This window comes from Tenrec ecaudatus, chromosome 2 (genome assembly GCF_050624435.1).
Source record: "Tenrec ecaudatus isolate mTenEca1 chromosome 2, mTenEca1.hap1, whole genome shotgun sequence".
In the NCBI taxonomy this organism is placed as follows: domain Eukaryota; kingdom Metazoa; phylum Chordata; class Mammalia; order Afrosoricida; family Tenrecidae; genus Tenrec; species Tenrec ecaudatus.
The window spans coordinates 139,486,397-139,512,501 of NC_134531.1; the positions used below are offsets into that span (position 1 = coordinate 139,486,397).

At 41.1% G+C, this 26,105-nt stretch overlaps 1 protein-coding gene across 1 annotated transcript; it reads right to left on the bottom strand.

Annotated features, from left to right (window-relative positions):
* Positions 1 to 719: 719 nt before the first annotated feature.
* Positions 720 to 25,143, bottom strand: PPP2CA (protein phosphatase 2 catalytic subunit alpha). The gene is made up of 7 exons (XM_075541551.1): positions 24,763 to 25,143; positions 7,099 to 7,308; positions 4,892 to 5,065; positions 4,172 to 4,261; positions 3,531 to 3,692; positions 2,038 to 2,156; positions 720 to 1,477 (listed from the first exon to the last, which is right to left on the bottom strand). The coding sequence occupies exons 1-7, from the start codon at positions 24,862 to 24,864 to the stop codon at positions 1,405 to 1,407; spliced, it is 930 nt and encodes a 309-aa protein (XP_075397666.1). The 5' UTR covers positions 24,865 to 25,143; the 3' UTR covers positions 720 to 1,404.
* Positions 25,144 to 26,105: the final 962 nt, after the last annotated feature.

The window sequence follows — 26,105 nt, forward strand, 5'->3', positions numbered from 1 at the left end:
GAGGGATGAGTTGGGTTTTGCGGTCACACACACTCATTAATTAGCAATCACTTCAAGTGCTTTTTTTGGGGCGGGGGTAGGGTGGGGGGGAGAAGGTGTCGTCTTTGGGTGAATATACATCAAACCAAACCATGTTTCAACAATAATTTTCTATTTGGTTTCACTAATATAATTTATAGTGTTTAATATAGGCCAGTGTCTTAATAGCTTTCTTATTTGGAAGAAATTTAAGTACACATGGCAAGTAAAGTACAAACATCTGATAGGAACTTACCAATCTGTCAGGCATTTCTATGAGTCCGTTCAACATATAAAGCAATATAATATTTATAACCAGAAGCTGCAGCAACTGCTAGGTAGACACACTGTATCATTTGGTTTGTTAAATGCTACCCACCACATGCTGTTTGTTATTAACAACCCCCCTGAAATCCCGTGTTCTATGGCTTGACAGTCAGGTCCCACTGGAGTAGCACACGGATTTCCTTTCTTGCAGACAGTATTCACTGGAACCCATGAAGAGCACACCGGCAAAGTGGACAGGTACCGTTTAGACTACAAAAGTCCTGAATTAATCTGAAGAATGTGCAAGGAGCTATCAGAAAATTCACGCAGTGGCCTTGATTTTTATTTTTCGTTACACCTAGAATTCTACAACTCTAAAATGATTCTCTCTTTTTCATAAACAGCACCAGTCTTGCCCATTGATACAACTGAAATTTGACCTTTTCAGTTCTGAGTTCACAAGTTTATTATGAAAAACACTGCAGTGCTCTTGTGCAGTAACATCGTCTTACAGGAAGGGAAAAACAGCTCTGTCCAAAACAACTCACCAGGTTCTGACAATAACAAAGAACATGGGGCTGAGATTGAGAAGGGAATAAACTGAGTGCAGACAAATCATACAATTAAATGAAACGGTATCCCTGAAAAGAAACAAAATGGTTCCAAAACTCACAAGTAGAGGGGAGGCCTTGGTACTTATTTTTAAAAATGTTCATTAAGCTCCAATGATTGCTGCTCTCCTTATCTACAGCCATGCTGAGTAAAGCTATAGCTAAATGGAAGTTAAACTGTATTCACGAGGCGTTAATGTTTACATCTTAATATCTGCAGTCTCTCAGAGAAAGCAAAAGTCACTACAAATAGCGCTATGCCAGAAACTGGTTTCTTGACCAACAATGTCGTTTCAGCATGCAATGAACTGGTTCATTCTAAAGTGGTCACGGCTGTTGATGACAAGAGGCTTTGTATTTTGATATGGCACATCTTTTGGTCCGTGTGAAAACAAGTTTTTTGAATGTTAACTATTCTCTGACACTTTGGAGTTACTGTTGCTCTTCCCATTTCCATCAGGTCAATCAATATCTGGTTCATGACAATACTGTACAAGTTTAACATTCATTACAGGAAGTAGTCTGGGGTGCGACGAGTGACGTGTGGCTCGCCTCTGCGTGGTGCCGGGTCAAACTGCAAGCTGAAAAACAAAATAGGTTAATTTGTTGCTTGCAGGCCAAGACATCAATACAACTATAAGCTTAAGCAAGAATAGCACCATGTAGACTCAAGTATAAGCCGACCAAATATCAGCCAGGCACCCCATTTTACCACAAAAACGGCATGAAAAACGTGCTGGAAAACTCTGCTTATACACAAATATATACATGGTAGTCTTTCAAGCCATGCCTATTTGTTCCCGTGCGATGTCCAATACCCCAATCCCAACCTGCACTAAAGGCCTACTAGATGCAGCTCATCTCCCAGACAGAGGGGGGCCTCTCCTAAGAGTGTTTTAAAGGGTTTAGAGCATTTACTGTACTATATCTACCACCTCATCCTCACTAAGTCCACAACAATAAAAGCACAGGTCTAAGTGTTAGAAGCCCTAATAATTTATATTCTAGGGTCTATGTATGATGAGTTAGTTTCCATCGATGTGTCTTAACATCTAGTAATCTGATTTAATGCTTAGGTGAATATCTCATTAAAACTAAGTATTTAAGTAATAGCAACTATTACACAGATGTAAATACTTACAAAGAGTATTTTAGAGTATCATCAAGTTCCATGATTGCAGCTTGGTTGCCACAGCGATAGCAATAGTTTGGAGCACTGAAAATTGTTACTACATTCCGGTCATGGCACCAGTTATATCCCTAAAAGGGAAAGAAAGGCAATTAAGAAAGCCTACTTAATTCCCTGCCAACGGCTTAAGACATACTACGGCTCTATTTTCAGGCCTGTTACCTCGTACAATTAAAAACATACAGGTATGTTTATTTTCCCAATTACAAAACTAGATTTTTATTCTCAAACGAAAAACCCTTAGGAAATAGCAATCACCAAAAATAAACCATTTATTTTCCGTGGCTTCTGTAAGTGCACTTGTGCCCTACACTCACTGCAGAAACACCAAACATGAATCAAACTTACACGGACATTTCTTCCAGAGACCAAATCCTATTCACTCTGCAATCAGTCACGCCCTGGCCCTTAAGTTGACGTCTGCCCAAGCACCAAGGAAAGATGCCTCTAAGAGAGTTTCGGCACGCAGCCCACCTGAACACAACCATCTACTTTGCAAGTACTGTTCACAAATTTCTTTCAAGTCAGACTTTACTGATATGCCACATAACTATTAGCAATAATTTAAATAAACCGTATTTTCAAAATATGCTAATCAGTTATGTAGAATGTTAAGAAATAGATGGTTTCCCCTGTTGCTGATGTTCTTGCAAACCACCTACAACCCTCGCATCCAGAGGTTCTCTGTAAACATTCTGGTTATTTCTTCCTAATCTCCACTCCTTGCATACATGTAGTTACATAAAATCAGGATGACAAAAATGTTACATCTTTCCCCCACAGCTTACTTTCTTGCTCTTCAATTTCAAGTACTTCTAAATCATTTAAGAATTCTGCCCCCTCAGGACCAGTGGTGAGGGGCGATACCGGGAGAAATGGGGAACAAATTACAAGGATCTACATACAACCTCCTCTCTGGGAGATGGACAGCGGAGAAGGGGCTTCGTGAAGGGAGATGTCAGATATGACAAAACAATTAATAATTTATAAATTATCAAGGGTTCATGGGGGAGGAGGGAGGGAGGGGGAAAATTAAGGAGCTGATACCAAGGACTCAAGTAGAAAGTAAATGTCTTGAGAATGATGAGGGAAACAAATGTACGGAAGAGCTGGACACAGTGGATGTATGTATGGATTGTGGTAAGAGTTGTACGAATCCCCAATGAAATGATTAAAAAAGAAAAGAAAATCAGCAATGCACACACACAGAAAAAACCATGGTTTAAAATAAAAGGAATTCTCTGAAAACACATTAACAATGTTATTTCACGGTGACCAATAACTTGATATTTCAATTCATGCACTTCCATATACTGCAAGGACTTGGGTTTTGAAGACAAATTCATCAGAAGGAATGCATGAGTGTTCTCAATCATACCATTAATTCTAAACTCCTTCCTTAAATTTCCTGAAGATCAAGTCACATATCAAAGACCAGAACATACCTCCATCACCAGTTGGTGAGCTCTTGACACCAGCGTAAGGCCATTGGCATGGTTAAATGTTTCGGAAATATCTTGTCCAAAGGTGTAGCCGGCTCCTCGAGGAGATATGCCCCAACCACCCCGGTCATCTGGGTCTGACCACAGCAAGTCACACATTGGGCCCTGAAAACAAATCCAACGTACACCAGACTCTTACAAAGAAGTGAAAAGGGCCAACATAACATTTGAGTAACTTATCAGAAGTAGCACTATTATACTGCACCATCTGAATGGCATCTTGGGAATAGAACAACAAACGTTACCATGAAAATAAAACACCCATGTCCCGACAAGTCAAAGTGCAACTTTCAGGTATTCCCACGAGGCAGTCTACATCAACAAGCCCCAATAGCAACAAGCCCAAACAACTTAATCTGACGATAGGATATACATCTCAATGCCGAGCAGTGTTTAGTGCTTAGAGCCCAGGCTCTGAAGACCACCCTTAGGTTTGCAATCTTCTGAAAACATGGGGCTGACAAAGTTACTGCACTCATGTGAGAATTACATGAGTTAACACATTCAACGAACTAACTTGCAGTTGCATTTCCTTTTCCAACAAAAGTTTTCTGAAAAGATTTTATTAGCAAATAAGTCATTACCTCATGAGGAACTTCTTGTAGGCGGTCAAGTGCTCTGATGTGATCCAGTGTATCTATGGACGGTGAGAGGCCACCATGTAGACAGAAGATCTGAAAAGAAGGTTTAAAACGTTCAGCTCAGTGAGCTGCTCTCCACAAGGTCAGCAGTGGAACCCCCAACCGCTCTATAGGAGAGGAGACTCCGAGAAACCCAGACAGTCTTCGCCTGGCCTTTGGCATCACAGAACTGGAATCAACTCGAGGACAGTGAGTGGAGCTACAGTGGTCTTCTTGTGGCACTCTAATGTTTCTGTGGCCTATAACCGGGCTTGTCTTTGCTGGGTCCCTCCACAAGCCAGCCCTCTCTGAAAAGACTACATGCCTTCTCTTCTCATAAACGGTTACATTCCACCTCAACCGGCTGCTAAAAGAACTCACTTCCCTGACATCAATCTCACAGTTTCCTCTGCAAGACTTGTAACAGGACCAGTAACAACTACATTTACTCAATTTTCCAGAATTATTGTAACCTGTAGTTTCTTATCTGCTACAAAGAGGTATTAAAAAAAAAAGAGAAAATGCTGGTTGAAATGTGTGCTATCAATATCTACTGTCACCCCGCCCCCACACACATACACAAAATAGTCCAAAGGAAAGTGAAAACAAGGCAAAAAGTGACTGGCACTCAAACATCAAGCGGCAATATCAAAGAATAATTTGAGTTTTCAAAGAATCACATACCTGCCCATCCACCAAAGCAGTGAGAGGAAGATAGTCAAAAAGATCTGTAAAATATTTCCACACATTTGCATTTCCGTATTTCCTTAAACATTCATCATAGAAACCATATACTTGTGTGATCTGTCTGCTCTCATGATTCCCTCGAAGAATGGTGATGCGTTCACGGTAACGAACCTAAAACAACAACAAAATCAAAGGACAGCTTGGAAACTCACCCCCCCCCTACACACCTACACACACACACCCCATAATCAGACGTCAGGCAGCCTCCCCCAACTAAAAGTCAACTCACATCTAGAGCACTGAAGGGACATAAAACTTATGCCTGGCTTCTTTGCTTTAGCTTTTTGATGGTCATGTGTTATAGTACCAAGATTAGTGGTTTTATTGTTTAACTGCTACATGTTATTGTCATGTATGGGTATGCCATTTTATTTATTCCATCGCCAGCTGATGACCATTTGAATTTTTAGGGGTTCTCTTTGCTATTATGAATAATGTTGCTATGAGCTTCGCTTGTAAGTTTTTATAGGGACATGATTTTGTTGACTTGGGGTATGATTGCCGGTCATGTGGTAAATATGTTCTTACTGAGAAACTGCTAAGCGGTTTATCAAAGTGGTTGTACAACTTCATAAATATTCTTATCTGCAACATATAAAACTTCCAATGTCTCCATCAACATTTGGTATAATAAATCTTCCGATGTAAATCGTATGAAATCGTATTTCATTGCAGCTTAATTTCCCTAGTAACTGATGGTGTTAAACACCTTTTCAAGCGCTTATTTGACCATTTGCATTTCTTCAGTGACACATTTAAAAGATAATAGTTTGCCCATTTCCAAACTGAGCTTTATCATTAAGTTGTGTTTTAAAATACACACAATCTGGATCTAAGTATTTAATCACATATATGATTTGTAAATGTTTTCTACTAGTTTATGACTTTTCTTTTTCTTAATGGAAACTTGAAATCTGATAAAATCCTAGTCTTATGAAATGAAACTTTAGTATCTACTTTAACAAATTGGTAAGAAAGCCAGGCCACAAGATTTCCCCTTCCATGTTCCTACGAGTTTCATAGCTGTGATTTTCACATTTTTACCAGCTTGTTTGCGGTATGAGGTAAAATGCTAAGTTCACTTTTTGCATACGGACACCCCATTGGTCAGCAGCACTTCTTAGAGGGCAATCCTTTCCCCCATGCATGAATTCTTACGAATAGCATACATTCATCCCTCTTTGGGCAATGGGATTCATCCTGAGCTCTAAGCACAGGTTTGCTTCCTTTCTCGGTCAACACATCCATCATCAAATCCACTCCCTGCTTTTACAACAGATGCAGAACATGTTTTGTAACATTTTACATGACTCAGATTAGTAGGTCTAAGAACGCCTTCATTATACTAATTACCTAAAGTTCATCTCCTGCCAAAACCACTCCTTGCTGCTTCTCTAATATTGCATTTGTGACAGTCAATTTACCATTCTGCACTCTTAATAAAGAGCTCTGCTGGCTACAAGATTTTCATCTGCACACATCACAGTGGTACAACTGGTAGTCACTATCAATTTGCAACTTGTTCTTTTCAATAATAATTTCTACTGTTCTGAAATATTGTCATGTTAAATAGCTGCAAAATAGTCCTTTGAGATAAACTGTGATTTAGATACCCACCTACTAGACACTTAAATCAATTTTTGTCTTATCTGAGATAATAAAAATACTGCATTCTTCACATAAGTAAAGCTTCTTTTCCCATTACAACTGCATCCTCAGTAAAAATTTAAGTATAATATTACTGGGTCAGGGTAAAAACACTTGAAATTTAACAGGTTTTGTTCCTGTAACATACTTCAAAAGTATCTGTAATGTAATTAAATCACCTCACTACATCCCAACCTACTGAACAAGTTTCTATCTGATTAGCTAACATTAAAAAAAAAACAACCAAAAAATACTGAGTGAGGCATTCTCTTCCTTAGAGAATAATCCTTTTGTTTTTATTTTGTACCATCTCCTTACTCAGAATGAAAACAAGACTTATGACTCATAAGTGCAAACCTGAATAATGCCATTCCTAAATGCCCAGTGCTGTTCTAAAAACTAACATTCAGATGGAGAAAAGCACCAATCTCTGGGAAATGGAAGGGGAGGGATCATTTTACCAAGTTCAGAATGTCCCAAGATAAAATTGAGATTACCTTAAGAGCTACAAGCAGTGTAACTGTTTCAACCGAATAATAGCCTCTGTCAACGTAATCTCCCATAAACAAGTAATTTGTGTCTGGTGATTTGCCACCAATTCTAAACAGTTCCATGAGATCATGAAATTGCCCATGTACATCTCCACAGACAGTGACTGGACACCGAACTTCTTGCACATTGGATTCTTTCGTCAGGATTTCTTTAGCCTACAGATGGAGGGAGAAGCAAACCATTATATCTGGCACGAAATATTAACACAGGTAAATTTACTAATGTTTATATATATCTTAAAGAGTAGGCTCAACATAAGACCCAAGTGGACAAGATACAGCTGGGTTCTTCTAGCCAGTGGTTCTCTCACCTCTGACACATTAGCAGTTTTACAAGACCAATGAAAATGGAGAACAGTCAGGGATCTCCTCAGCTTTACAGCTCTAAGTTTAACACTGCCATTTCAGGATCCCAGGCGCCAAGGAAAAGTTCAGTGGAAGGGCCTGACTTAAAAAAAAAATTTACTTTACAAAATTTTGTTGACACTTTAAAATGTTGAATTTCTTTATATTAAGAACACAATATAAAATTTTTGCTTTACAGCTGTAACTTCTCAATAAACTTTTTATGCTGCTTTAAAACATTACACGACACCAGCATGTGTGATCCAAAGATGAAAATTACATAATTCAAATATGGTGAGAGTATATGATCAGACTGAGCCATCCACTGGCAGATCCGCTCTAACCCCAGGCAAGAGTCTTGGAACAGTCTCACTATCAGGCAGTGTAATCTTGATTATGCTGAATCAAACTCGAGGCCCCACCAGTTGACCACCCTCCTATACACTCAACCTGAATTTGTCTGGGTGCAAGCATCTCTTACTGATTCAATGACAACCTCTCTTCCCTGTCTTTTTGAATGCTGTGGGGTCTTTCCCTTCTTACGCATTATTTGAAAATTTGCCTTTACACTATTATGTCTTTATCCTTACCACCACAGTGCAATTTTGTTTACTGTTTTCTGTTGGGTCCCCCAGCTGTGAAGCACAGGAGTAGTGGATGCATAATGAGACCAACCTCTAAAGCTAGTGATACAAAAACTGAAGAATTCTACCTGTGTCTTTAGTCTGAACCTGCTATTTGGTGATCAGAATGCAAAATAAAGGGGACCGAACAGTAGTTCGATATATTGATGACAGACAATGCTGGAACTCCATGACAGAATTTTGCAAGACCAACAACTTGTAAATCATAAAAACCCCTTTCAACAACCCCAAAGGCTTTACTGGTGGAGTTCGTCACACGGCACGAATACACAGAAATCAAATTGACTGTATTTGTGGAAAAAGATGATGGAGAAGCTCAATATGAGCAGCTGAAACCAGACCGTGGGCCAACTGTGGGCATATAGGAGCCCTGAAAGAACTCTAACACACACCGATGAACAACTGTATCCTGAGCATTTCTCACTTGTGTTGCAACCAGCAAGAGTAAAAAAGTAAGCGGGGAAGGCCACTTTAAATACAGTATAACAGATAAAGCTGGCCAATAAAGCACAACCTAGCAGGAACGTAAGACAAGAAAACGAGCATTACTACACAGGGCCAAGCAGTTAGCAGTGCATTCTGTGCAGGCAAGCCATGACAGTCCACCTAGGTCAGGGAGACTAGGACAGAGAGACTGCTGGACAATAAACAAGCACTCGGAACTAAAGCACAAGTCTAATCTAAGTAGCATTAAAACACAGTTTACTGACATAAAGTGTAATGAGTGAAATTTGGGAGGTAGGTGAGTGTCTTGAGATGGAGCAAACCTTGAAGGTCAATTAGTAGTATTCAATGACCAAACTCTTTAAGTCGTAACTTCCAAACCATACCTCAAATTTATCTATCCTTCAACCTTGTAGCCACTGCCCCAGTCTCCACTCTAAATTCCCTGTTCCAACTATTTTCCATGCAGCAAAATGAAAAAATGTTTTGTGGTTGTTTGTTGTTGAGATTATACACAGCAAAAATCTACACCAAGCTGAGACTGAAATACAGAGGTTAGTGAAAACTTGGCATGTGGTTTATTGAGGGTCCCCGTGGAATCAAATGGGGATCTTTAGGAAGAGAAGCACAGGGGGAAAAAAGTCTCTACACGTATAATTCCTCGATAATGATCACAATCTTCAAGTCAGATAAGTTTTTTTTAAATGACAGATTCCTTTTCCCCACACAGCATCCCTCGCTAGAACACTATCTGGGACACAGAAGGCACCAACATACCAAGAACTTCAAGTTTGTGAAAAAGTAGAATTCAAAGATAATAGGATTTCCTCAGGAAGTTATTGGAGTTTCCTCATATTTCTGAATGATGCAAGAATCTAAACTGAGATGTTTGACACCTATCTTCAGGCAAAGGCAAGGGGGTCCAGGACAGAAGCAGAAGCACAACCTGGAAATTGGTACCAAGTTCTAAAGTTTTCTATTAAAATCATGAAAAGAAAATTATGTCTAAGTACTAGCAATTCAAACATTCTATTGTAAAACTTACATATTTTATAGTGATATATTGTTATACAACATTTAAGTCCAAACATACATTAACTGTCCCCTTTAACCACTCTCCACTGTGCATTCTTTCAGACCTCGCTGACAAACTTTACACATACATTGCATTTACAGAAACATGGATTGGCAGCCAGTTTCTCTCAACAATCATACATAAATATATTCTCAGCGTCTGAGAATTCTCTCACGGATGAACAATTCTATTGCCCGTTTTACAGGGAGTATGGTTTACAAACATTGCTGTCAACACACTTAACCTAGTATTTGACTCATTGTACATGTATGTGTGCACACATCTATGCCTGCTTCCTGAGAGAATACTATGACAGATCTATTAGTCTACCTTGTGGTTTGTATTTTTTAATGTTGATGTTCCCAAATCATCCTATACAATGAAAAAAGGTTATTAAATTGAACACTTTTAAATCTGGGCAAGGTAACCAAAGTTCTTGCAAAAGATCGATTTTTTTCATGCTTTTGTGTTATCTTCATGATTTAAAGATTAAGGACATCAAAACATACTGCCTCCCCCCCAAATAATAAAGGCTGCAGAGGTCTGCATGAAAGTATCTTACCGTAAGAAAACATACTCATTAGCAGATGAAAATTAAGAACCCACAACCCACACACGTGGACAACATTCTTGTTTCAAAGTCCATGTTCCTAAAGCTATAGCTAAGAGATATCCTAAAGCAAGATTATATCTTACATAGAAAAAGATGGACAATCGACAGCCCCAGCCATCAACATCTTGTTTTTAAAAACACTTACATATAAGGCTTCAAGAGTCCCAGGGTACAGATGCATAACGGCTCATATCTGTGGGCCACTTAATGGGATGTCAAAGGGTCTCCCAATAAGTCTCCAGTCCTTGACTTTCAAATGTAACACAGAAAATTTGTTCCCTAACAGATACCTTCTCACTTATTTATCTTGATCCCAGAATGGAAGTCCCTTGTCAGCTAAAAGTATGCACACATGCAAACGCAAAGACACATGCGCACACCCTCGATCATTTACCACTCCTGTAAAGAATTAAAATCTCAGAAACTTACTGGTGCAGTTTTACTCTGTACCGTTCAGTGGCTGAGTCAGAATTGCCTGGATGGCACTGAGTTTGGTTTTGGGAAACATTTTCCCCAGGCCACCAAATTTCTCAGTTAACACAATTAATGGTTTTAAGAATGATGGTTTCTAAAAATGTGCACCATACTCAATTTTATTGTTTATCAGAAATTTAGTGAAATTCAGCTATCATGAAATTAGTGAATTCAAGTAAAAATGATTTAATGTCTTTTAGAATAGACCACCCTCTAATATCCATGGGGTTCCGTAGGAGCAATTGTACCGTTATAATATAATAAAGAGCATAGTAAAGTCATAGAAGATGAGATAGGAGAGAAAATTAAAAAAAAAAAATGAGTCAAGACACAATTTATGGTAGCATGCTCACCTCAGTCCCTCTTGATGGTCCACATGGAAGTGGGAGACAGAGGAAAAAGTATACCATACATACCCGTGTATAAGCTGAGTTCTTCAGCACATGTTTTATGCAGTTTGTGTGGTAAAATTAGGTGCCTTGACTGACATTCGGGTCGGTTTATACTCAGGTATGTACGGTATTTCCAAGGATTATGTGTACCTAGGGACGTGCTAGTCCCCTGATTACAGGTAACCACATGTCATAGGAAGGGGCTGTACCACAGGCAATACAGCAATGGGGGAGGGGCGACCTAGGGGTGTACACGCAAAAGGAAGAGGAGGAACTAGGGGTACACATGTGACAAGATTGGCGGATCCTAGATTCAAGATGGCAGCCTAACCTTGATAGTCCTTGAGCTGGCTGGACTTATTCTCTGGGCTCTCCAGGTAAACAGTCACTATCCTTATCAGTAAGATGCGAGCCCCACCTACTGTGGACCAGACAGTAGTCTGATTGCTTTGGATGGCTGATGGGAGGTAACTTCTAACCAGTTTGCTTCCAAGTGTGTTATAATCATTTACTATGTGTTGCAAGCAGTGTCCTAGGTCTGACATATATTTGGGGGGAGGTCAACCTGGGGAAAGCCTTTTTGTAGCCCACAAATGTCAATCTTTCTGAATCACGGTTACACAACTGAAAAGATTATTTGAGAAACTTATGGTTAGGGTGCTAACAATGATGAATACAAGAATGAAGAAATGTTCTAAAACTGATTGTGGTGATGACAGTACAACTCTTCTTGATGTGACTGAACTATGGAGCTGTTTGATATGTGAATTTTATGCCAATAAAACTATTGGGGGGGGGGGGAGAAAACTACGATAAATGTGGGAAGTTATACTTCTACATCATCCCAGCCTCTAATGATGATCTTTGAAGGAAAGCAGCCCTCAGAAAAGTTATCAACGCGTGCTGATTATCAAGGTCCTCAACACCCAGAGTTTGGATTAAAGTATCTCATAGCTTTTTCAACTCACTATAAAACAATCAGTGCACACTGCATGGCTGCCAGGCTTGTTCTGCTGTTCTTGGACGCAGGCCATCCTAGTCACCTTGTCACTGCGCGCCATGGAGTTGGGTCTGCCTCTGAGCAGAGTGGAACTGCCTTACCTAGGCTGCCTTTTCTCCTACAGAGCCACTGACATTTAGTTTTTAACTATTATGCCACCAGGGAACCTTCTAATCACTACAGCCACATAAAATTACCAGTAACACAGACTTAATCCATTCCCAACTACAGAAACATATAAGCACCAGTTATATTTTCCATCTCTGGGGTTTACTGGTTTGCTTTTGCACCACTTACAGTATGTGCTGGCAGTGAGGCAGGAACTTGAATAAAACCAAATGAAGCCCAGCACCGCTGTGGTGCATCCTGAAGGTGAGATTTTATGGAACATTTTTGTTTCTTTGGACTTCTGAGCAGCAAAACAAGGCTTATGAAAATATATTCACGGTTTTGTTTGGGTTACTAGGAAGATGTGGTCACTGACAAAAGGTAATACTCAAGTGGAAAAAATTGTTTTCAGATATACAGTGAGCAAGCACTTCATGACCACAGATACAAATAAGTATCATTTCCATGTTTCACAGCTTGGGCTTCAGAGCAACTATGCATGGCCAATGCCTATGTGTTATTACATAGTTTACAATCTTTCACTCAGTCGAGGGGAAATCTTTTATCCTTGCTTCATCCCTGTATCTCCTATCCTATACCTCCAGAGTTCACTGGTATACACGCATGCCCATGTGGAACAGTGTACACGACTTCTTTGGGATGGAATGTTCTGTCAAACCTAGGTGATTTATAGTATCACTATGCAGTTTCCTTCCTAATCTTCCCACATGTTGTCTGTCCAATACTTAAAACAGTGTACTGAAAGCCCCAACTAGGACTGAAGGTACTATACCATCTTCCCTTCAATCTATCAGTTTCTGGTTTAATATTGGTCCTGTTTATGCATATATATTTCTAAGTTTAATCTTCTATACTGTGGTGGTTAACAGAATTTCATGTCAACTTAAAAGTTATATAAAAGTATAGGGCTGGAATTCAATCTGCCAATCAGGTCACAGCCAGGCAGTGGCTCCTTGTGGGAGTGGTCTTCGCCTTCGGAGGGCCCTGAGACATTCCCTTTTCTCTGCAGAGTCCAGTGATGCTTCCACTGCCATTGGATCCCCAGGCCTGTGATACTACTGCACGCTCTATCATTGCATGTGGCTGTGAAGGTCTACAGAGGGACTTAAGGATTAGCAATGGACTTTGGGACTTGACTTGGACTGGGCTCAGATGTGTTCTTGATACGTAATTACTTCTTCATAAAGCTCTGGATTTGTTTCTCTAGCCCACCCAGCCTAACATGTATGTAGAAGGTGCTTGCTTCCTCTTTTCCTTTGGTAGTTTTTTTTCCCCTTGTGGGTAGGGGCTTTATTTTTCTTGGTAGTTACCACAAGTACGATATCTAACCCAGCACATATTTCTAACATTCTAGGGTAAAATGGTACCAACTTAACTTTAATTAACATACAAAAATTTTTGTATTTACAAGAGGGATTCAGAAAGTTCATGGGAAAATGGAATGAAAATATAATGGAATCCATCAAAAATTTTCCTTTGAAGCCTGCGTATATAAAATCCCTCTCCTCCCACTTTTACTGTTATTACCACTAATTCATATTTCATTTTCCATGTAACACAATTTTATCTCACCTTCTATGTTTATTAAAAAACATGGACTAATCTGTTAGAATTATCAAGCATGAATATCCTACTTCCCAGCTCATACTTGCCTACATATTTTATTAGGACTCTCATTTCAAGTCAAAGCGCTGGTGATGGAGTGGGGTATACACGGAGCTGCTAACAACAAACAAAGGCAGTGGTTTAAGCTACCCAGTTGCTCCACAGGACAAAAGATGAGGCTGTTTGCTCCTGTAACGAGTTAGTCTCGGAAACCAAAGGCAGGGTCCTATTCTTTACTCTAGGGTTGCTTTAAGTTGAAATTATCTCAATGGCAGAGAGTTTCTTTTTCTTATAGCTTTGAATTACTTTCTAGTGCCAGTACTCTCCCTTCTTCAGAACTCCCATTAAAATTTTTGTATGGTATGTCTGGTGGATATGAATGTTTACAGCTTCTGTTTAGGAGGGTTTTAATTTCATCCTTATTCTTGAAGGGCAGTTTTCCTTTGAATCTTATATTCTTGGTTGAGAGTACAATTTTTGCCTTTGGAGCACTTTAAATACATCATTCCATTGCCTGCTGTCCGCCAATGTTTCTCCAATACCAATTAGGATTAATTGGCACATAAACTTCTTGGGGAATCCTATGTATGTTTGCTTCTCTGCTAGCAGAAATCTCTACTTTTGAGAGCCTAACTATGACGTGCCTTGGTGTACACGTGAAGGCCAGTTTGTGTTTTCTATGGGAACAGGCTCCACTTGCAAGCGCACCCACTGCAGGGACCCTCTGTAGCAATTGGTAAAAGGCTTGCAGCCAACAGTGCCTGGGTGGGGGAGGCACTGGCACCTCAAGGAGATCTGTTTTGTTTGTTACCCCCAGTCCTCAAGAGTATGCTGGCTGTGGTGTAGCCTCCACTCAAGATGCCTGCATCCTAGTGCACAGCATCTTCAGTTAGCAGTCCTGAGAGCTGAGCAGACAGAACCAAACGCCATCGCCCTGGCAGGTCTGTCCTACTTCTTCAAAGGCCTGAATTATGGGGGTGTGCAGAGAAGCTGGTGGATGTCTGACTCCACAGCAGGGGGCCTTCTGTAGGTAGCACTTCACAGGAGGTAAGCAGCTCAGGGTCTACTTGGAGGAGGTACTGGCACAATCCAAACGGATCCCAGAGTGGTCTATCTTGTTGATTTTGGAGATGAATGGGGTCCTGTATAAGTTTTTTTCCTAGGGCCTCTTTCCCAATTCACAGCATCTGGTGACCAGTGGAGGGGTGGGAGCAGGCAGGGATGGTAAGATAGGATTTGTGTCTGTTTTTCCCCGCTGTTCTCTTCAGTGCAGAATAATAGTATGTTTATATTCCCATTTTCCCAGAATCCTAGTGTATTTTATTTTGGTTATAAATTTATATATTTTTCCTTTTAAAAATCACTTTATTGGGGGCTCATACAACTCAGCACAATCCATACAGACATCCATTGTGCCAAGCATATTTGTACATTTGTTGCCATCATCATTCTCAAAACATTTGCTTTCTACTTGAGCCTTTGGTATCAGCTCATTTTTCCCCTCCCTCACAAACTCTTGATAATTTAGAAATTAGTATTTTGTCATGTCTTCCACTGTCTGATGTTGCCCTTCACCCACTTTTCTGTTGTCCATCCCCAGGGAGGGAGTTATATGTAGATCCTTGTGATCGGACCCCCTTTCTACTCTACCTTTTCCTTGCCCTCCTAGTATCGTTACTCTCATTATTGGTCCAGAAGAGTTTTTGTCTGTCCTGGATTCTCCGTGTTTCCAGTTCTTATCTCTATCAGTGTACATCCTCTGGTCTAGCCAGATTTGTAAGGTAGAATTAAGAAAACTTTGTACTTTAATTCTCACGTGATGCAACTGCTAAGCTTCTTTATACCAGTTACTTCAAATCTAAATACAATTTAAAACATTATGACACTAAAGATCTTTCAAATGTTCAATTACTGTTTCAATGACCTTGGAATACTTCAGAAACCCTTATCATCACTGAATTGGGACCTAGAATTTTAGTAGTATTCTCAAAACTCTAAGAAAGCCATTAACTGACCATAATATACATGGGAACAGCTAACTAGACTCTCGCCACTTGAGAACCAGTAACATATACTAATTACTAATGGAGATTTGGAACCTTATTCATTTTTAGTGGAAACGTCATTTTCAAAGACTGAGTTGGAAACCACCACCTATCTTTAAAGCCGCCAAGACTTGGAAACTATCCAAATCAGACCATGCCAAACTATCCAAATCAACAGCAATGCCATCTGCAAGAGGGTCAAGCAAGCACATCTCTCTGGTTGGCAGAGCACTCTTCTTGCCCCACTAGCCCAGGAAAATGCTCAAGTACCATTAAAAAAAAATAACTTTCGGTTGAGAATGATGAGGGCAACAAATATACAAATGTGCTTGACACACAATGGATGGATGTATGGATTGTGATAAGAGTTGTACGAGCCCCCAATAAAATGATAGTTAAAAAAAATAACTTCAGGATCTCAAACAACATTTTCCTTAGTCTCAAAAACAATCACATGACAGTACTCGTTCTGGCACTAAGGAATATGAAGAAATAGCACACTTTAAGTATCAGTTCAATCCTTCAGTTAATGCTATTCATCATTAGTGTTAGTTATTTGAAAGTAAGAATCATTTTCCTAGAGATATAGCATAAAAGTGCTTTCCTTCAAAAGAAAAAACTACTCTCTTCTTTAAAAGCAGTTATTGTCTTAAGTCAAATGCTGAAGAATCCCCAGGTCTATGTTGAGGGTAATGTGTTCAGGTTCATCTGTCAAATGATCTGTCCTTAAGAAATAAATTTTCTATATCATAGTTTTTGGTCATGTGGAACAAAATATTATAAATAGAAGACAAGTAACAATTCTAAAAAAAGAAGCCAACACTGGGGATTAAACTAGAATTAACCTCTTTCGAACCTCAGCATTATTTGATGATGGAATCTCTATTTCATTTCCCTCTTTTTTTTGTGGGAAAAAGATACACATCAGTATCCGGCAACCCAACTACAATACATCTACAACTCAATGGCTCACATTTTTCATGTGGTGGCACCACTATGAAAATTCTTCATCCAAATACATTCAACCACCATTAACAAAAATTCAATGGCAACCAAAACAAACCTCTTTCTCCTTCTCCCTCAATTCTGGTACCCATTTACAATCTTTAAATTCTATTTATGTAGCTTATTTAAGAGATCATACAGCATTTGTTCTGTTGCAGCGGACTGACTTCATTTGCTCTGCATGCTGTCAAGGTTCACTCATGTTGTAGCATGCATGCGAATTCTTTCTCCTAACAGCTACATTATAGTTCATTAGTATACAAAAGGGATTTTAAAAGGCCTTTAAGAAAATAGAATTAAAGTGCTGTTATTAACCACTGACCAGGTTCCTGTCTTAACTTCTTCTAAATGTAGGATTGGAATGCTGAGTCAGGAGGGCCAAACTATGTTTCAGAATGGCTGCATCGTTTTAAATGAATAAGGTTCTAATTCTCTACAATTTCACCAGATGCCGTTCAGTTTTCAGATGTTTCTTTTTGTTGGTGGATTACTCTCCCTCTCCAAATACTGCTATTCTAATAAGTGACTGACAACTCATTGTGGTTTTGATTTACATCTCCTCAATGGCAAGACTTCGTCTCATATACTTTGCACAAGTTATCAGGAGAGATCAGTACCTATAAATGGACATCCTGCTTGGTAAAGGCGCAGTAAAAAAGAGTAGTACCTCAACAAGATGAACTGGATTGACATGGTAGCTGCAACAGTGGGCTCAAACAACATTTGTGAAGTCGGTGCAGGACCAGGCGGTGTTTCCGTCTGTTGTACAGTCCCTAAGTTAGAACTGACTTGATGGAACAATGGCCTGGGGGTGCTGCTTGATGGGTAAGCAATGGACTGCTAACAAGGTCTGTGGCTCAAATCCAGGAGCCAAGCCTGGAAGAAAGGATGAGGCTGTCTGCTCCCATACAGAGTTTACAACTTCTGAAAGCCTGTACAGAAGTGGTTCTCAACTTTCCGAATGCCGTGTCCCTCTAATACAGTTCCTCATGTTGTAGTGACCCCCAACCGAAAATTATTTTTGTTGCTACTTCATAACTATCATTTTGCTACTGTTATGAATCGTAACGTAAATATGATATGCAGGATTGTATTTTCATTGTTACACATTGAGCATATAGTGATTCATCACAAAAGCAATCTGTAATTATATATTGTAAAATATTTCTAATGACAAACAAAATTTTGTATTGAAGCACACAGTAAACTACATTGCTACATTTTGCGACAGTATGCATAAGCAGTCAACATCAGTGGGAAGGATGAGATAGCTTCTTTCTCAGATCAGCATGTGGGTGGACCGCCTGGAAATGGATAGAGGAGCGGTGTCTCGGTTCCTAAGACCATGGGAAATATGTGTTTCTGATGGTCTTCGGCGACCCCTGAGAAAGGGTCCTTTGATCACCAAAGGGGTCTCAACACAAAGGTTGTGAACCGCTGCTCTATGGGGTCACTGTGTTAGAATTGCTATGACAGTGGACTAAGTGGGTGGGTATGATGTTGAACATGTTTCCATGCGCCATTTGATGTCTCTTTGGTGAACTTTTCAGGCCCTTCCTCCATTTCTTACTTGGGTACTCTTCATTAAATTGCAGAATATATATTATATATATACCCCCTACCAAACCAGAATTGTGCTGGGCAGAGTGGAGCTTTCCTAGTCCGCATTTTTCCCACTAGGCAAGCATCCAGCAACTTACTCTGAGTTAGTGCACCCAGTAGCATTGCGTGGGAAGGTTCTTTCTGAGTCTGTGAAATTTCTTTCCTGCTTGGGAAAAATGCTGCAGAAACTGTTGTGATGCTGAGCACAGGTTACAAGGGCAGCGCTATGGGAAAAACTCAAGTGTATGAGGGCTATTCTTGTTTTAAAAAAGGTGCAATGTCAATTGAAAACAAACCTCGTCTGGATGTCCATTAACTTCCCAAACAGATGACAATGTTGGCTCAGGGAATAGAGTTCGTTCCACCAGGTCAAGCTTTCTAGTTAGAGGTTCAAAAGTGTGGGCAAAAAAGGCCTGATGTATGGCAGATGGGGATTGGTTTTGCCACAACAATGCATCTGCTCAAGCAGCCATCTCAGCGGGCCAGTTTTGGGCAAAAAAACAGCATGCCTCTCTTGCCCCATACACCTTCCTCATCTGACTTCACTGAGGGACTTCTTTTTGTTTCTGTAAATTCAGAGGGACATGAAAGGAGTGATTTGACAACATAAAAGAGATATAGAAAAGGAAAATAAAATCAAGGGAGGTGCAGTCATCCAAACAGATGGATTTGAAAAATGTTTCCAAGAATGGAATCGCAGAATTGACAAATACAATAGATGTAATGGCAAATACTTTGAAGGTGATAAGGTTATTTTGTTTAAAAAACAAACAAACAAACAAACAAAACAACAACCTAACTTAGAAAAAAGAATCCAGTATTTTTTGGGTACCCCCTTCCTATTTTGGATATTAGGCTCTGGTTCCAGAGATTTTTCTTCCTATCTGTAGATTATCTTTTCGTGTTGTTGCGAAAGTCCTCTAATGCACAAAAGTATATAAGGCTTTAGTTTTCACATAGGTCCTTGATGAAATCTCTGTCTTTTTACTATCAACAATATCAATTTTAACAGTCATGAAACACTAGCCCAAATAAATGTAACATTTCATACTCCTATCACAACTGAGTCCACCGTCAACACAGCCATAAAGACCACTGAAGCAAAATTACAAATTTTCAGAAATTATATTTTTTGAATTTTATTTTCAGCTTAAACGAAATTGAAATATTTTAAAAGGATAATTATCCTCTCAATTTTACTTTGCTCCACAATGTTTTATGAAGGATAAACAGTTTAAATATACATACAACTATCATTACTATGTACAAATAAGGTTCAAAATAAATTACTCTCAGGCCAAATTTTCTCTTAGTATGGTGTATAGAGTAGGGCATATTACCAGACTACTAAAACTTTACCCACACTAATTGTTTATTAAATTAATTTTAATGTACAGATGCTGCCACTATTTAAGAAAAAATTCTGGTCTTCTTTCTATCTAGAGTTTACTATAAAAGTCAAAACCCCTGGGCCAACCCAAAACCCCATTAGAGCAAAAGAACCTAACAAACCCCTATCCATCAAAATATGACAATGCTACTTAGGCAAAGCAAAACAGTGAAAAAATGAGTAACACAACACTATTAAGTGCCATCGATGTGGTTCTGCCTCCTAGCAACCCTATGTACAACAGACACTGCTAGTCTCATGATGCTTGCGGTGCTTCAGTCCATTGCTACAGTCACTACGCCAGTCCACCTTGTCCACTATACTGCATACAATGGGGGGTTAATGACTTACAAAAAGAAATGTGTACTACACATAGCATTACTACAACTACCCTTGTGAACTACGTCAAGTCAGGTAAATAAACCCTACTGTTTGTTTCCTAAAGACAATCTAGGATGAGCATCAACCCTCAATCGTTTAGTCACAGTATCTAGAAGGTAAACTGGTGAGTCTGTAGCAGTAACCAAAAGACTGCCAGAGCATGGAGAAACAGCGTCTGTTTAATTTCAGAAGAACTCAAATTGGATACTTACCCGTCACTGCCTAGTTCATCCATTCCAAACCAACATAGCAATACATACCGTAATTAGGTCAGACGGACATTTTACCATGCAATCAGCTAACCCCGCTAATGCTTTAGAGTTCTTTCAGACCACAGCTCCTAGCTACTTATTGGCAGTCAAATGTCTCTCAAGTCTAGTAGCCAACTACATCTGCTAACCACAGGTCAGCAGTTCTAACCCAGCAGCCACACCAAAATACAAAGATGGAGCTTTCTACTTCCATCAAGTTACAGCCCTGGAACCCCACAGGATGACAATGAGTGAATCCCACATAACTTTTCCTGTATCTCCTCTGCACCCTCAAATTGGCCCTCATTATAACCTCAATTCAAACCTATGTCTCCTGGTTTCCCAAGTACATGTCATCCAAACTAATCACCAGACCGGCAATACAAACATTACCCCACGTGTCCCTCTAGTGCTCACCAGTCTTTCTATACCAGTTTCATACTGCCATTGATGAAGCACAGTGGGAGAATCTATATATCTTTATAGTAAGACTGTTCACTTTTTGTTTTCTTATTAACTCAATCCAAAACCAACTGTATTACTGCCTCAGGCCTTGGAGATCATGAAAGCTAATACACTCACAAACAGGCTTGACATTAAGGATTTTTAAAAGAGCAATAATAAGCTGTAAGAAATAATATACTGTAGAGCTAAGCCTATAGATCATGATTTATACTATTGAAGACCACAGAGAAAACCACCTAGAATTTTATCTTACCTATCTCACCGGAGTAGTAAATGTCATTGGCCACATCCAAATTAAAACAATAATTGATGCCTTCTCCAGGGCAAAGTGGAACACAAGGAAGCTTTCTAGTAACAAATATAAAATAATGCTTTATTTGATAAATTCTACAGTTCAGCCTGGCTCCAAATGACATGATAACCACCACCTCTGAGAAGGGGCCTTATTGCTTAGATCAAAAAGCCTAGGGGAACTCATTTTCAGCCATTATAGTCAAGTCACTACGCCTGTCTGGGACTGTAGTTCCAAACTTAAGCTAAATGTGTTAAGAGAATTAGGTATGAGAAAGTATAATGAAAACAATCTCTAATTTGTCTTCCCCCTTGTGTTTGTTCTCAATTTTCCAAATTACTTCCGTGGAAATGAGCCAAGCAATATTTTAAACACACATTCTCTCTCATAAAAAATGTACTATCCATTTCATAAAAAAATTTAATTTTGGTCAAAATTATTCTTTCAGCCCATCTAATTAGAAGCCTTTTTGCTTTTGCCATACTCCTGTAACAAATGTTAAAACTAAGTAAAGGCTAGTGACGGAGTTTTATTTATAGTTTGGAGAGCAATGGAAAATAGCATACCTAGGTAAAGAACTCCTTTGGAAAATAATCTGGCTATCAAACAACATTCTCTACAAGTTTGGAAAGACCTGAAAGCACACTGCCAAACATCATATTGAAGTCCACCCACTGCTGAAGTCATAAGACTATCTCCTATAGTTATTAACTTAAAATGCAAGTTGCTATTATTTACTTCTTCTAATCTGTAGAAGGAAACATAGGAGGACATAGGTATATATATAGTAATGCTACTTAAATCTTAGTTATATCTTTAAAATGTTTGACTACTTAATAACATAAAAAACATATTCACCCTTGGATTCTCTGCATTTTGAACATATACCACTGCTAATTTTTGATGGGATTATCTTAAAAGTGGTCTCAGGATTTTTTCTAAAACAATGACCTCTTGAGGTATAGTTTTTTCTCTACTATTTAAATATTCCACCCAAATTAGGAACCTTCAGTTGGATAGAGGTTAGATTTAATACTGTTATTCCTTCTTATAAGCAAAGTATTCCCTAAAAAATAAACCCCCAAGATAAAAATAACACACCATTTAGAATCCAACACAAGTATATATACTTGCATACAAATAAAAACATATATATAGAACAGTGGTTCTCAACTTTCCTAATGGTGTAACTCTTTAATACAGTTCATGTTATGGTGACCCCCCCCACCATAAAATTATTTTCATTGCTACTTCATAAATTTGCTATTGATATGAACTAGGCGACCCTCACAGGTTCAGAACCACTGGTATAGAAGATCATTCCAAGACATGAATCCTAACTCACTCCAGAAACCTGAAAGCTACCTTCAAATTAATTTACTTTGGAAGATTAATGTAGTCCCAAAACAGCTGATGGAAACTCAGAACAGTATGATGGCTGGTGATGATCCTTCCCTCAAAAGATTTATTCCATGGAAATCTTTATGTGTTATCTAACCTTTACTATTATGTCCATAGGTTTTATTAGCCCATGGAAATAAAACCTGAACTAGCCCGAGAATAAGTGATTAATTAGCCTCACTGAACCTTAGGTTTCTTAGTTTTACAAAGACATGAAAAACAATTAGCATTCACCACTCCACTTTCATCCTCCAACACATTTCCACTTCCATCTCCTTGATTTCCATACCATGCTGGCCTCTTCAACACAATCCCTAACTCCTTGAAACTGGCCTATCATTCATTCTTCATTTGCTTTCATTCCCCCTCACTGGAGTAACCAACCTTGATATTCAATAGAACCTCAATACTTAAATACTAAAGCACTCAATACTTAAGTACTAATTTATGATGAAATTGTATGATCCCAGAATATTAGAAGCGGCCTGAGAACATCTGTATTAATCTTATACGAAAGAAAAAGAGAGCCACAGATTGTACCTTGAAATTAAGAGCTGACAATATATGCTATTTTAAAGCCTATCTTCAATCTTTTAAAACAACAGAAAAAAAGCCTTCAAATTGGGGTCCAAGAAGTAAGAAATTCAGCACACTGCTTGCTCCCCATTAAAATTCAACTCCAGTAGATGTGCCATCTCATTAACCAGTAGTGGAGTTTGCCCAGGTTTGGGATAAATTAATCTAAATTTAACTCACTTAAATTCCAATTATTCACAGCATAGTTAATAAGCCTGTCTTGTGGGCATATATATATATAGCGAACTCATGGTCCCAATGTTCACATTAAACCACAAATGCTCCAGCATCACAGCCCTCCAATAACTCTTTTCACTGAGAAAATACTGACACATCTCAGCGTTCAACTAAAACGAAATGCTGCCAGGACAATTCTGAAAAGCAAAGTTAAAATGCTTCAAATGGAGATTAGAGTTTTCCGTACACTAGAAAATTCATTTATAAGGGTTAAAAAACATATAAAACAGCTAAGCTGCTAACAGGTCACCTACTAAGGTGACCCGGTTCCCACAACACCCCAGGAAAACCGACACGGAATTAGGAGAAGTAAACAGTTGCGCGCGTTAGTAAGTGGATTGCAGTAACCTTTCATTGGGAATATTCAGGAGTGTTCCCAATACTGCAGTTCAACCAACAGCTATTGTTACTCAGTACCACAAACTATCGGCGGCCACAGAAACACAAGCAAGTTTTTCAACAAAGAGTCAGCATATAAAACCCGCCGCCCTTCCAGTTTATCATTTAAAAAAATTCATGGCAAAATGCCAAGTATGTTAAGCTTCAGAAGAGGGTTTCATGCTACCCAAAATCAGTCAGCGTTTAAATCCTAAATTAAGCCGGCACTTGATTTCCAATCCAATAGCTTCTTATGTGGTGTGACTCACCAAATTCTCCACTTCTTCCAACTATGAAGAATTAAGTTATTTTCCCCAGCAACTACCACCGTTGTGGGAAAATGGGCTGAGGCGTGACTGAAAAAAGCCTTTTCGGCAGGTGCCTGGGGACGGCGGCTCGATGGGCTTAGCAGTGCTAAGGCGCGGTGACCTTTACACAGGCCCGGGGAGCGGGCCTCCAGCTTGCCTTTGGGGGCTCCGTGGACCACGCCGAACCGGGACTGTACGCCTGGACGCGGGGAACGCCGCGGACGCCTCACAGGGCGGCCCGGGCCCATTCCGGGGCCGCAGGACCGAGTCCCTTACCCCGACCTCAACAGCGTCCCGCCCCGCCGCCTACTCGGCCCGGGCCAAGGCCCGCGGCCCCGAAGCCCCCGACTCGGGGGATCGGCGCCATTTTAGGCGGCGGCGGCGGCCAATCCTGGCGCGGGAGGCAGGGGGCGCCGGGCGGCTCGGGAGCCGCGGCCGGGCCGCGCCGGGCGCCGGGCTGCGAGGCCGCGGGGGGGCCCAGGCGGGCCGCCTCCGCCATGTTGCACCCTCCCCCAGCCCCCCCTGCTTGGCGGCCCCCACAGCCGGAGCGCGGCTCACCTTCTCGCAGAGGCTCTTGACCTGGGATTCGGACAGCTGCTTGCACTCGTTCAGCTGCTCGATCCACTGGTCCAGCTCCTTGGTGAACACCTTCTCGTCCATGATGCCACCCGCCCGAACCGGCTGCCCCTCCGCGCTGCTCCCGCGCCGCCGCCCGCACACGGGCCACACGCACACGCCGCCGCCGGGTCCCGGGGCACTACTTTAGCTACTGGCGGCTACTTCGGCGTCAGCCCTGGCCAGCCGGGAGTCTCCGCAGTGCTCGGCCACCGGGCGCTGTGCCCTCCTCCTCCGCCTCCTCCTCCGCTGCCTCTAGCTCCGGAGCGCAGCTCTCTGTAATGGCGGCTGCCCGGCGTGGTGACGTCACGGCCGGCGTCAGGAGGCGGCAGGGTGCGGAGGGAAAAAAGCGCCGGCCGCGAGCTGCGCAACTGCAGACTAGATCCTGGTCGACCGCAAGAACCTCATTGGGGGAGGGGACGACACCCAACGCGCAGGCGCAGTCTAGTCGGCTAGAAACTCGCGGGCCCCTTCGCTTTTAGGGCGTGGCCTCTTGAAGGGGGAGGGGAAGGCGGATTTTTTTTTAAGAGAGAGACTGCGCAAGCGCAGTGCTGTCAACTGTGAACGCGGATTATCCTTGAGCTCGACGCCCAGGGAGACGGGGGCGCGGGCGCGCGCGCGGGCGCAGGCGCAGTCCTGGTTGGAGAGGGCCGTGCTACACGCTTGACGCTTTCCCTGGGCCTTGGGGAGACCGGTCTGGTCCACCGGCTCAGTTCTTCACCTGGTGGCTGGCAGCCAGACCAGGGAGAGGAGAATGCGACCCTGGTGGAAAAACGCCGAAGTTGCGTGAGGTGCCGGCACGTGTGGGGCCCGGGACCGGCCGCCAACTGGCAGCCTTGAATGGAGTGACCACCCCGCCCCTGGGCGCGACCCATCCCTATTAATTAGGTCACGCGTAGGCGTATACCTCCTGGAAGAAGGTGTACCTCCTGGGGGACGTGCCGCCCGGCCACCTGACCTCGCGGTTCACACCTGTCCCAGTGCCTGTAGACCTTGGGCGTGGCGGCGGGGCTGAGCGTGGGGCTTCTCGAGCGCACTCCCACGTTTGCCTCGCCCTTCTTCGGAGACCCCGGGCGTGCCTCTTCCTACGACTCCAGTTCCGAGGAACAGGGGGCAGCCCCAGCCGCTACCACCATGACCTCTTTTCTGGAGGGACACACTGGTCCTGGAGGCGTCTCAGGGGTGTTAGAAGCGGCTGCGATTGGCACTTTAAACAAAATTCAATGTCCTAGAATGGGACTTGAGTCTTCAAATAGATGAGGAGCCCTAGTGGGTTACAACTTCGG

Coding starts and splice junctions, on each gene's coding strand:
- PPP2CA (XM_075541551.1), bottom strand. CDS start 24,864: ATGGACGAGAAGGTGTTCACCAAGGAGCTGGACCAGTGGATCGAGCAG. Junction 5,066..7,098: donor CACTGCTTGTAGCTCTTAAG/GTAATCTCAATT, acceptor TTGTTGTTTTAG/GTTCGTTACCGTGAACGCAT. Junction 1,478..2,037: donor GATACTCTAAAATACTCTTT/GTAAGTATTTAC, acceptor TTTGTTTTTCAG/CTTGCAGTTTGACCCGGCAC.